This window comes from Peromyscus maniculatus, chromosome 1, assembly GCF_049852395.1.
Source record: "Peromyscus maniculatus bairdii isolate BWxNUB_F1_BW_parent chromosome 1, HU_Pman_BW_mat_3.1, whole genome shotgun sequence".
NCBI classification, from domain to species: domain Eukaryota; kingdom Metazoa; phylum Chordata; class Mammalia; order Rodentia; family Cricetidae; genus Peromyscus; species Peromyscus maniculatus.
The window spans coordinates 210,846,602-210,859,029 of record NC_134852.1 but is presented as its reverse complement, the minus strand read 5'-3'; the positions used below and the strand labels follow the sequence as shown (position 1 = coordinate 210,859,029).

The window sequence follows — 12,428 nt, the reverse complement described above, 5'->3', positions numbered from 1 at the left end:
CTTCATTATGGAAGATCCCGTGAGCATGGGGAAACGTGAGTTTACCCCTGTTCACCAATCGTGATTTTGAGTTTATAAAGAACAGATCCCATATTTTGATGTTTGTGGATTCAAGGTCAGAAAACAAATCCTATGACTATTTTAAACAACTTTCAGGTGAACACAATATTTCTCAGAAATGTAAGGGTTAAAGAATCAAAATGAGGTGACTAGGTATGTTCTATGCTGGGGTATCTTCAGAAAACTCTAACTTGTCTTTTGTCTGCAAGTGAAATGATTTATTATGCCATGTATCCTAAGGCCTAAGACACATAAGTCACATATATTTCTTCAATGTTTTGATTAAAATTTAAAAAAAGATGAATCTTGAACTTTTTCAGAGTTTGTGTCTTTGTTTCAGCTACTCATGAAAGTTAAAATATTTTAAATTTTAATATATTTTAACCACTCATATTCACACATCTGACAATGGCAGAGGGAAAAATGAAGAAAATGAGTCAGCAAGTATGGACAGCAAAACCCAAGTCTAAAAAGCAAGACACAAGTTCTCGGGGCCGCCAGCTTGGCAGGCTGCAGAGCCTCCTGGGAGACGGGCCCTGGGCACGCCTGGGAGACGGGAGGATCCTGACAGGAGTGTGCAGGGCCATTCCCCAGGCAGGGGTCCTGGACTGTGTAAGATGGAGAAAGCCAGTGAGTACTAACATTTGTGGCTGAATCGTCCTGACCGTGGAGCTCTGAGCAGCATGCCTTCCCTGTTCTGATGGGCTGCACCCTTGAACTGGAGCCAAAGCAAGCACTCCACTTCGGTCACGTTTGTCAGGACATTTAATCACAGGACCCGGAAAAGAAACTAAGACAGGCCATGAAAAATACTTCTGCTAAGCACTTACTACAAATACTACATGCATCGTATAAAGGAAACCATCCAGACATTTATTTATACAAATGAACAGAGTATAAAGACAAATCACACAAAGGCAGAGAAACTTTAGCAACAATGTATACAATCCCAAACGGTGAGATTGTGAATGTGGCTGCCCGGTTCTTACCACACTGCCTACAATAACCACACTCTGAGAACTGTCCTAAGAAAGCTGAGAAGCTCTTACCGGTGCACCAACAGGACTGAGTTCATCATCAAGACTAACCACACTCAGACAAAAGCCACATGAAAAGTCAATCAGAGCATAGGTGCCTGGATTATGTAAGTAAAAAGGGAAATACAATATAAAAATGAAATCTAAAATGGCTGCATCAGGATGGGGAATGTTATGGGCAATTTTTTAACGTGCACAGTTTTCCTCAGCATTTTCAAACAAAAGGAAAAAACTGGCTACCATTTCTAGAACTGACTTGCCTTTTCACAGTCTACTCTTTCCCATCAGAAGAGTGTATGTGTAAAGTTTATATTGAAAAAGACAAAAGAAATCCCTCAGTTGTGTGGTCTATTCGGACTTCAGCTGTTCGTGAAGACAGATGATAGGCAGCCTGTGCCGTTCCAACAGCAGGATCTACTGCCACGTTTACCTACACAAATCACAGAGAACTAGACAGGAGCAAAGTTACAGACTTACAGGCTCTCACTCCATAGTCCTGGCTGGCCTGGAACTCACTCTGTAGCCCAGGCTGGCCCCAAACTCACAGAGATCCACCTGCCTCTGCCTCCTGAGGGCTGGGATTAAAGGCTGTACCATGACAACCGGCTCAAAGTTACGAAACTTCTAATTTATAAATTTACCGTGATAGCAATACTTTTTTCTGTCTTACACTAAGAATTAGTTTTTAAATTTAAAAAGATGTTATTCATTTTTTATATGTGTAGGGTGGAGGTAAGTGTGCACGTGCTATACAGTGGATGTGGACAACTTGCTGGATCGGTTCTCTCCCTCCATCACGTAGATTGCCCAGGGACCAAAACTCAGTTTCTATCAGGTGTGGGGGAAAGTTCTTTTCTTTGCCTGCTGAGCCATCTTGCCTGCCCAGAATTAGTTTTAACATTTTTATTAAAAATGTTACCAATATACTGAGAATGTTCTGTTGAAGCATCTAACTTTTTATATTAGGTTTACATTACAGTAACCATAATAAGACCATTAGTCCACTTATTTAAAATATTTTTAGTTAGAGGCAACAACCTTTAAAAAGAATGGCAATCCAAAAAGTATAAATTCTTGTATTTTATGAAATGTTTAATAAATCTTTTTGAAAATATACCGTAGGAAATGAAGATCTGAATGTTGTCATAGCTGCACGGTGTATTGTGTCCCTACGTGATATAGCGGTGTACGCCTGTGGTCTCTACCCGTGGGCAAAGCTGCAGTGCATTGTGTCCCTACAGGATATAGTGTGTACTACTGTAATCACTGCACTTGGGAATAGAGACAGGAGGAGCCCTGACTGTACAGTGAGTGAGGTCATCCTGGGTTAATCCATATGCCTTTTAAAGCAACTATTTCATCTGTGTGTGCATGGGGGCGTGTGTGTTCCCAGGTGCCCACAAGGACAGAAGTGGCTGCTGAGCTGCTCTGGGTTTGAGCAGTAGAGGCACCTGACGTTGGTGCTCAGGTCTAACCTCTGAGGTGTGCTGAAAGGAACCGAGTCCTAACCACAGAGCCTCTTCTCCAGCTCCACTATCCCCCGTCTAGGTGACCTTGTCTCCAAGAACCCAAAACACACAAATAAATGAATAAAAAATATTCCCATAACAAAAAAATTAAGCACTCATGGAATTTGCTACTTTTAAAGGCGGTGGCGGCGCACGCCTTTAATCCCAGCACTTGGGAGGCAGAGGCAGGCGGATCTCTGTGAGTTCGAGGCCAGCCTGGACTACCAAGTGAGTTCCAGGAAAAGGCGCAAAGCTACACAGAGAAACCCTGTCTCGAAAAACCAAAAAAGAAAAAAAAAAAGTGATCACATTCTCAAGATCATATTATGGGTGGTGAGAGCTTCCTGAAGCTACGTGAAACCAGCACTTGAGAGTGGCAGAGGCGCTCTCCACACCACAGCATCACCTGAAGGAGTGAGTAACTACAGAATCCATGTCACGGAGAGACACCATGGAGAGACACAGACACGCGCTGACGAGCAGGCAGGACAGAATTTTAATCCAAGACACAGTCTTTAGTTTATATCCTAACACTCACGTTTTCAGTTATTTGATACGATGTGGCTGACCACAGAAACAGCTGCCACAAGACACAGCTACGGAGCCCAGTTCTGCTCTAGACAGGAGACAAGACTAAACCCATATCACCTACTACGTTCTGTCAGTAGGAGCAGAAGTCTGTGGATCTAAGGAACACAGCCCACCAGTACAGCGCTTCCCAACAGCCCTGAGCTCTGCAGACACACAGGACAGTTCAATACTGAACACTTCAAATATACTCACAGCATTCCAGAACAGTGGGGGGCCCTGGCAGTGTAAACAAAACAACATGACACCCAGTCCACTTGCTTCTGTGACGCTAACAGGACGACTTGTTTTTCGTGATTAGAAAATTGTTTACTTTTTCATATGAAAAAGACTAAGGAAAGATCAAATTCAGAAAGCTGATTTATCTGAATCCAATCATATTCATCATTCAGAGACATTAAGACATCTTGCAAAGAATGACCACTCCTGGGCCGGGTACACACACGAACCAGGAAACGACCCTCCCCGGCCGGTCTCAAAGTGTCTTGGTTGCATCCTCTTCTCTCTTTGCCTCGCTTAGAGTTATATATTCATAGCTGAGAGCCTGGTCACTGGATTGCTCAGATCGTGGTTTTTTAAATGACAGCTCATCTGGCAGAAGAGATGAGCAGTGCTCCAGGGACCGTGCGATGTCGTCGATGGTCCACCTGTCTTCAGGGAGGGCATGCTCTCCAAGTGTAAAGGGCCCCTGTTTGGTGCGGGTCAGCTCCAGCACGTTGGCGCAGGAAGAGAGTTCTACAGCACCCAAAAGTGAAAATGTAAGGTGAGTCACACATATTCACAATCTGCAAATTTTCAAACAACAGAAATCTACTCAGACGTCTCAGGGTACTAGCCCAGTACAAGAGTCCAGAGCCTGAGGTAAACCAGAGCTTAAGCAGGGAAGACTCTTTAGTGGTCTAAACTTACTTACACCTGCTTTTCAAAACCACTTGGCACTTGAAGCAATCCTGTAGCATGAATCTTAAAAGTTCTTATTAATAAAATCAAACCTGAGCCAGGTATTGGGGTGAACACTGGAAGATCAGAAAGACAGAACAAGCCACAGCTAACCTCACTTGGCCAACTTCTCAGTTGGTCTTGTTTCCTCAGACTGGAAGCTTCTGTGTCCTCATCCCAATGGCTCTCAGCTCAACTGCTGCTAGAAGCCTGAAAGCTTAACCAGCCAAATGCTTCTAGTTTCTGGTCCTCACGCCTTATATACTTTTCTGCTTTCTACCACCACTCTCTGGGATTAAAGGCTGGCTTTCTCGGATTAAAGTCACCATGCTTAGCTGTTTCCAATGTGGCCTTGGAAACTCACAGAGATCCAGAGGGATTTCTATCTCTGGAGTGCTAGGATTAAAGGTGTGAGTGCCACCATTTTCTAGCCTTTGTATCTAGTGGCTGTTCTCTGACCCCAGATTAATTTATTAGGGTGAACAATATTTTGGGGAACACAATGCCACCACATTTCCTCTCTTTTTGTCTAAAATTAAAAAAAAAAAACTTATAACTAGTACAAGAAAAACTATCTCCAATAAGTATATGCAATATACAGTCAAAATTACATTAACAATGTCTAGTCCATTAACATTTGACAGATTCAGACAAAAACTCCATTATATATATTAACAATGTCCAGTCCAGTAACATCTGATAAACTCAGACCAAAAAATTTTCATTACTTATCTTATTTAAAACAAGTAGTTGCTTTTTAAAAGTAGATTCCATAATCTACTTTTTATCTTATCATATCCATATTTTCTCTTCTTTCTTTTCATAATAGATTCAGTAGTCTACCTTTTGTCATTTTTATATCTTCCCCTTTTTCTTCAGTGTAGATTCAATGATCCACCTATTTATCCTATTATTTCTTTATCTTTTTTCTCAGAGTAGATTCAATGATCTATCTCACAATCCCAAGAGGCAATTATTCCCCTTACTCTGCAAATAAGACAATGTGACCTGTCCACTGTCATGTGACCAGGGAACGGAGAGGCAGAGCCAGAACTCTCCAGGTGCTTGTAAGATTGTGGCTTCCAGTTTTAAAGAAAATTGATTTGTACCAATGTAAATAGTTTTTAGAGGATAAATCTTTTTGTTCCTGACATCCACTTTGAGTTAAAATGTTTTACTTGGAAAAAATGTTGGTTTTTTCATCCATTATCACTGTGTTCGTTTTCTGCTCCTCTGTCTGTGTTTCACGCCCACCCCATTACCAGTGCCTCGCTGCAGCTGCTGGGCTTGTGAGTGCACACTATAAACCCACAATGCATCTGAGCTAAAAGCAGCAACAGTTCAGCTCCTCAGCCAGTACTCAGAAAAACGAAAAACAGAAAATTCCTTTTCCCATCAAAAAGGAGCATTGCTCTCCAAATGACAATTCATAATTCAGCCTTCTGCTTACCTCTGCCAATGTCACTGACCAAGCTTCTGATGTAAAAGCCTCCTCCGCATTCAACATCTGGAATGTTAGCAGAGACCTGGTAAAAGGCTGACCTCCTGAGAGATCCACTTTACATAAAAATGATGCTCTTCAACACATGTAAAAACGCACTATGCAAACAATCGAGCCATAAAATATTTATGTGCTAAACCATAAATTATTCATCCGGCGGCATATGTGTTTGTGAGATTGAAAAGTCAGAGTGTGGAGCAGGCAGAAAGTCATGAACACATTTTAAATTAACTGGCAAGCCGCATCACGTTAATACCTCAGCCTTGTTCATTTAATAGGTTTTAAATAGAAATCCCAGCTTTGCTATAGATGCTAAAAAACATTTTCAGATGTGTATACTTTGTTCATTTATTACGTTCGAAATGGTCAGAAATCTCAGCTTTTCTATCATGAGCTGTAGGTTTTAAAAATATTTTCAGGCCGGGCGGTGGTGGCGCACGCCTTTAATCCCAGCACTCGGGAGGCAGAGCCAGGCGGATCTCTGTGAGTTCGAGGCCAGCCTGGGCTACCAAGTGAGCTCCAGGAAAGGCGCAAAGCTACGCAGAGAAACCCTGTCTCGAAAAACCAAAAAAAAAAAAAAAAAAAAAAAAAAAATATTTTCAGATTTTATAACATTTGAAAAAATTGAACCAAACACCAACCAAAAAATCCCTTTGGCAATGAGAAGAACCATGCTTAGGGTGCTAAAACCATAATGAGATAAAGCCACACACTGCAGTAGAGCTGATCAGCACGGCCTCACAGGCTGGGTGGAGAGGAGGCCTGCAGGAAGAGCTCACCGACGCCCTGGGTGGGGCTGCCACGCACTCTGCTTCTACATCGTTTCAAGTTGCACAATCAAACAGAGAGATTGGGAAGGACTAATCCAAGCTCAGCACCCGGGGACTTTAATTCTTTTCTACAGCTCACAACCGGGGGCTACCGAGCCGAGAAGGGAGCGGAGCACCGGGGTCACCCTGGGTTGTGGCAGCATTTCTGAGTGGCACTTCAGAAGACAGCTGCTCACACACGCCCTTCACACTCCAGTCAGTACAATCAGGCACTTCTGACGCACACGCAGCCAGGAAATCCTGATCGTTCATGGTATCTCTGCTCTGCCGAAGAGGAGGCTGCACTTTCATGGAGCGAATGGAAAGGACCACTCTGTAGGGCTTTTCCCCCCCTTCATTATGTGTCAAGTCATTTGGAATCAGGAAATGTAAGCAACAGTCTTGTTTCCTTAACTGTACCACCTTCTGCAGGAACTTACTATGTGTGAAGTAAGAATGCCAGGAGAAGCAGTGAGGGCAAGGAGAAGCAGTGAGGGCGAGGATGAGCAGTGAGGGCGAGGAGAAGCGGTGAGGGAGAGGATGAGCAGTGAGGGCGAGGATGAACAGTGAGGTGAGGAGAAGCTGTGAGGGAGAGGAGAAGCAGTGAGGGTGAGGAGAAGCAGTGAGGGTGAGGATGAGCAGTGAGGGAGAGGATGAGCAGTGAGGGAGAGGATGAGCAGTGAGGGAGAGGATGAGCAGTGAGGGTGAGGAGAAGCAGTGAGGGCGAGGATGAGCAGTGAGGGTGAGGAGAAGCAGTGAGGGTGAGGAGAAGCTGTGAGGGTGAGGAGAAGCTGTGAGGGTGAGGAGAAGCTGTGAGGGTGAGGAGAAGCTGTGAGGGTGAGGAGAAGCTGTGAGGGTGAGGAGAAGCTGTGAGGGTGAGGAGAAGCAGTGAGGGAGAGGATGAGCAGTGAGGTGAGGAGAAGCAGTGAGGTGAGGAGAGGCAGTGAGGGAGAGGATGAGCAGTGAGGGAGAGGATGAGCAGTGAGGGAGAGGATGAGCAGTGAGGGAGAGGATGAGCAGTGAGGGTGAGGATGAGCAGTGAGGGAGAGGATGAGCAGTGAGGGAGAGGATGAGCAGTGAGGTGAGGATGAGCAGTGAGGGAGAGGAGAAGCAGTGAGGTGAGGAGAAGCAGTGAGGGAGAGGAGAAGCAGTGAGGTGAGGAGAAGCAGTGAGGGAGAGGAGAAGCAGTGAGGGTGAGGAGAAGCAGTGAGGAGAGGATGAGCAGTGAGGGTGAGGAGAAGCAGTGAGGTGAGGAGAAGCAGTGAGGTGAGGAGAAGCAGTGAGGTGAGGAGAAGCAGTGAGGGCGAGGAGAGGCAGTGAGGGAGAGGATGAGCAGTGAGGTGAGGAGAAGCAGTGAGGGCGAGGGGAAGCAGTGAGGTGAGGAGAGGCAGTGAGGGCGAGGAGAGGCAGTGAGGGAGAGGGGAGGCAGTGAGGCGAGGAGAAGCAGTGAGGTGAAGGAAGGAAAGGCGTTGGGAAATGCCATCTAAAAGGGATTCTAGTCACAATTACTGTGAAATGAAGGGCTGGATTGATTTCAAGGAGCCCAAGGACTAACAACTACATTTTAAAACTACATAGACAACTTTAAACTATAGAAACAAGTGTTTCTTCGTTTTTAAATTTACTTCAAATATGGATGTTCAAATTGACAACCTGAACTAAAGATGTGACCAGGTGTCCAACAACACATCTGTCTCACCTATTTCTCCCATATTTTCCCATCATTGGAACTAACCTGCAGGTCATAAAGAAGGGACGGGATAGAAACCAGTTCACTTTTACAGCCTTTTATCCCTAAACTAACTAAACATGCTCTGTCTGAAAGGGGCATATCAATAGTTACTCTAAAATGAAATGCATTAAGTATGAATCAAAATGGAAGGAAAAGTATCTGTAAGATAAAAACTAAAACAAATTTTAACTTATATATATTTTTATTATTACATGTCTGGGGAATCTATTTGCACATATGTCTGCATATCATGTGTGTAGCTGGTGCCCAAGGAGGTGAGAAGAAGGTGTTGGAACCATTGAGACTGAGTTATGGAGGGTTGTGAACTGTCATGTGGGTGCTGGGAATCAAACCCAGGTCCTCTGGAAACACAGCCAGTGCTCTTAACCACTGAGCCATCTCTCGAGGCCCCAACTCTAAAATCTTGAAAATACACATCCTCTACCTACTTCTCTGAAGAGATCTAAAGTATTTAACTCCCAAGTTTATAGTAAAATGATAGCAAAACATCTGAAAACCAGCCTAGTTAGGTATTTCTGAACCTCTACAGAGTTAGTTACATTTAACTCAAGAAATCAAACCATAACTTTTCTTACATGCAAAGAAATTCCAAGACCAAAAGGATCCATTCTAACTATGTAAAATTAGCCTAACACAAAATAAAGATATGAGCAAAGCAGATTATTTCAAACCTCTCCATCATACCTAAAGTGAAAAGCGGTGGCTGGAATCTCTGGAGGGAGATGCTGTACACAGTCACCAGCCTGGCAGGTCTGGCCTCGACGGCTTCACCTCTTTTCATTAACGTTGAAAGCCTCTGCCCATCCTTCTTCAGTGCAGAATAGCTTTGTGATAAGGAGAGAGTGGGAGTGAGAGAGTTGACAGTGTGGAGAGCATAATTCCCAGAGGCATGGGATGAAGGATGATGAGCAGCTCCTTACACCCAAGTCCCTTCTAAAATTCAACAGTCTTTTCTCCTGGTCTGCTACTATTCTGGGGATGAAGTCCCTACATATCTCTGAGACAGATATAAACAGTGAGCAGCATCCATTTTCTTCTTTAGCTTTCCTGGAGATGACCTTGTCAGCTCCCTTCACTAACCCCCAGCTCAGAAGCAGCTTCTCCATGAAAAATGTCTCACACAGGAAACAGAGCTCAGCTTTGTGTTATGTAATCTCATGACACCACAAACCCATGGATAATCACAGAAAATGCTAAAGAAGTTCACATACAATAAACATATATGTTTAACTTAGTCTAACAAATGATTAAAACATTTTATGCAGATGTTCCTAAAAATTTCAAAGTTTTGTATTTGAGAAAAATGCTCTTAGAGAAAACAAAAACAAGACTTCTAAACACAAATAAAATATAAATATCCTAGGTCTATCCTAGCAATGTGCACACAAATATGGCTAAGTGGCACTGGGGCCTGACTACCTCCCCTTCCAGTCACCTGCTGAAATTCTAAGTACCAAGATGATGGCATTAGGAGGAGTGGCCTTTTGGAGGGTGACCAGGTCATAAACCAGAGCCCGCAAGGAGGTGGCGGTGGCCCCAGACAGACGCCACACCAAGGCAGAGCATCTATGAGAAGGCAGCTTTCCCCAGCAAAGCCATCCGCCAGCACCTCGGCCTGGACGGAACCTCCAGGACCATGGGAAGCAGCTCCCGAGTCTGCGGTGTTTATTATAGGCACCTTAGTGTGCCAAGACAAGTGGTGAGGCAGTTACACCCACATTCTTTACAAATGTAGCTTTTCTCTGTTGGATATGCCGGACAGATCCTGGGGCAGGTAGGCAGCACACACTGTGACTCCGAATCACAGGCCTGTTGCTTTAACACAGTCCTGTTACTTAATTTTAGGGAGAGTGACATCCCCGGATCTGCCCTGTTATCTACAGACAGAACTTGAAGAGTCAGTGAAACGGGACGCACAGAGGCCAGGCTGTGCTAACATCCAGCACAGATCTGAATGCTCTTCTGTCTCAGGATCAAAGCTTTGCATCCAGGCTGAATCTGCTCATCTCTTTTTGATTATTTACAATGTCCAGATTAAAACAGAGCAAAAGAAAAGCCCACTTTATTCTAATTATTGATGTTAACCTATAGATGACAAAATTAAACAAATTTAATAGCTGAACTTACAGTGGGGGTACTTGCATTATATTCCCAGTAAACTTCTGCAGAACGCCTTCGATATCTTCGTGTGTTATCTTATCTGCCAAAAATGAACCAAGAAAAGATGACATAGCCATAAAAGCAACAGCCCCAACAGCTCTGAAAAGCATTATTATGAGTTTTCAATAAAATACAAATTACAGGGGTTGGAGAGATGGCTCAATGGTTAGTTCAACTCCTAGCACCCACATGGAGGCTCACATTTCTATGATTCTAATCCCAGTGGATCTGATGCCCTCTTCTGGCCTCAGAGGGCATCAGGTACACAGCAGTGTACAGACATATGTACAGGCAAAACACCTATACAAATAACTAAAAGAAAAAAATCAAACATCATTAAATCGCAACATATGTCTTGTAGGCCAAATGCCACCTTGTTGAAAAGAATAAAATGCATATTAATAAGATGAAAAGCAAAGAAAATTTTACGTTATTCTTCATGGAAACTTAATTTCCCTTAGTTCAAGTCCCACCCTACCCCAGTTATTCCTCACTTAAAATGATGCATCATATATGTATTGGGAGATTCTGATGGCGCCTTTAGAAAATCCAAGTAAGATATGAAATTAGCTACAGACATGGCCCTACAGTAATCAACACTGAGTGGTCAGGGGCAGACAGGGAGTGCCCACACTTCTGTGCTTGGTTTCTCTAAGTCCGATGTCTGAGCATCTATTACAGCACAGAGGACAGTGGGCACAGCTGTACCTTAAGTTTCACTTGAGAGAATTTAAACTATCCTATGCTATGGAATAAATTTCACACACACATTCAACTCTGTCTCCAAGCCGAGCTATTATTGATCTGTCTCCCCAGGACTTCCTCCACTTGATCACTCTCAGTTAGCTCAAAAACAAACCAGTACAGAAAGGGAATACACACAGCAAGGACTTTGGCATGCTTACTGAGCATTTTTAAATGCAGATTTTAGAAAATGTGTACCGACTTATGTAGACGGAAGTTTTCCTGTGTCCCACCTGGTCCCCCAGCTGCTCAGTCCCAAGTAAACACACAGAGGCTTGTATTAATTACAAACTACATGGCCTACGCTCAGGCTTCTTGCTTTTATAACTTGACTCCACCCTTTCCTATTAATCTGTTTTGTCGCGTGGCTTTGAGAATTACCTGCCCTCTCACATCTTGCTTCTCCTGGCAGCGGCCTACAGCGCTCCCTGACCCCACCTTTCTTCTCTCTCATGTCTCTTGGATTTCCTGCCTGGCTCCACTCTGCCCTGCCATAGGCCAATGCAGCTTTATTTATTAGCCAATGAGAGTGACATATATTCACAGCGTACAAAAAGACATCCCATAGCACTTCTCCTTTTCTGTCTAATCAAAAAGGAAGGTTTTAACTTTAACATAGTAAAATTATATATAACAAAACAGTTATCAAGCAAGCAAGTATTGTTCAGGAGAAACAAAGGGTACTAACATAAACAAAAATGGAACTACAACCAACAAGAACAGCAGGAAACAAGAAACACACTCTAAATGTCCAGAAATGTCCAGATCGTAGCAAATGGCAAGCTACTGAGATTACTCCAATAGCTGTCCTATCTTGAAGAATCTAACTATAGTACCTAATATGTTCTAGCTAAGATATGAGAGGATTGTAACTGTAACTATCTAGTCTCCAACCCCATCAAAGACTGAGAAGGAAAATAATATTCCTGAGAAAACAGGAAGTGCAAGTAAGCAACTTCCAAAAAATTGGGAGAATAGACAGAGACAGCTGGCAGCCTGGACAGTTACCTAAAGTTTCTCAGCACCATTGGGGCATCCATTTTTGGCTACAGGCCTAGAATATCTGACAGACCATTTTCAGAAGCAGGAATTTTGAGAGACTGTCTTACCCTGTCTTGGCAAAGTTCAGCAGTTGCTTTTCCTTGTGTCCTGCTCATCCAAAAAGGACAGTGTGCCTATTGTCAGCAGTTGAGGCAAGGGCAGTTCTTTGCTCAGCAGGCCATTTTTTATGCCAAGAAGACAAACTTCCAAACGGAGAGTCTTAGAAGCTCAACAATGAGCCACATAAGGATGGATAGTGCACATAACATCTGGATTATGTGTATTACT

The 12,428-nt window shown here is 43.5% G+C and overlaps 1 protein-coding gene across 2 annotated transcripts in view; it reads right to left on the bottom strand.

The window, feature by feature from the left end:
- Window positions 1–807: 807 nt before the first annotated feature.
- Window positions 808–12,428, bottom strand: part of Trub1 (TruB pseudouridine synthase family member 1) — a 60,167-nt gene continuing 48,546 nt past the window's right edge. For both annotated transcript variants that reach the window (XM_076563386.1, XM_076563385.1), the window contains 4 exons: window positions 10,323–10,395; window positions 8,880–9,019; window positions 5,583–5,639; window positions 808–3,928 (listed from right to left, as the gene is read on the bottom strand). In XM_076563386.1, coding sequence (XP_076419501.1) covers window positions 3,669–3,928; window positions 5,583–5,639; window positions 8,880–9,019; window positions 10,323–10,395 — 530 coding nt within the window. In that variant the 3' untranslated portion in view covers window positions 808–3,668. The remainder of the gene's footprint in view (window positions 3,929–5,582; window positions 5,640–8,879; window positions 9,020–10,322; window positions 10,396–12,428) is intronic.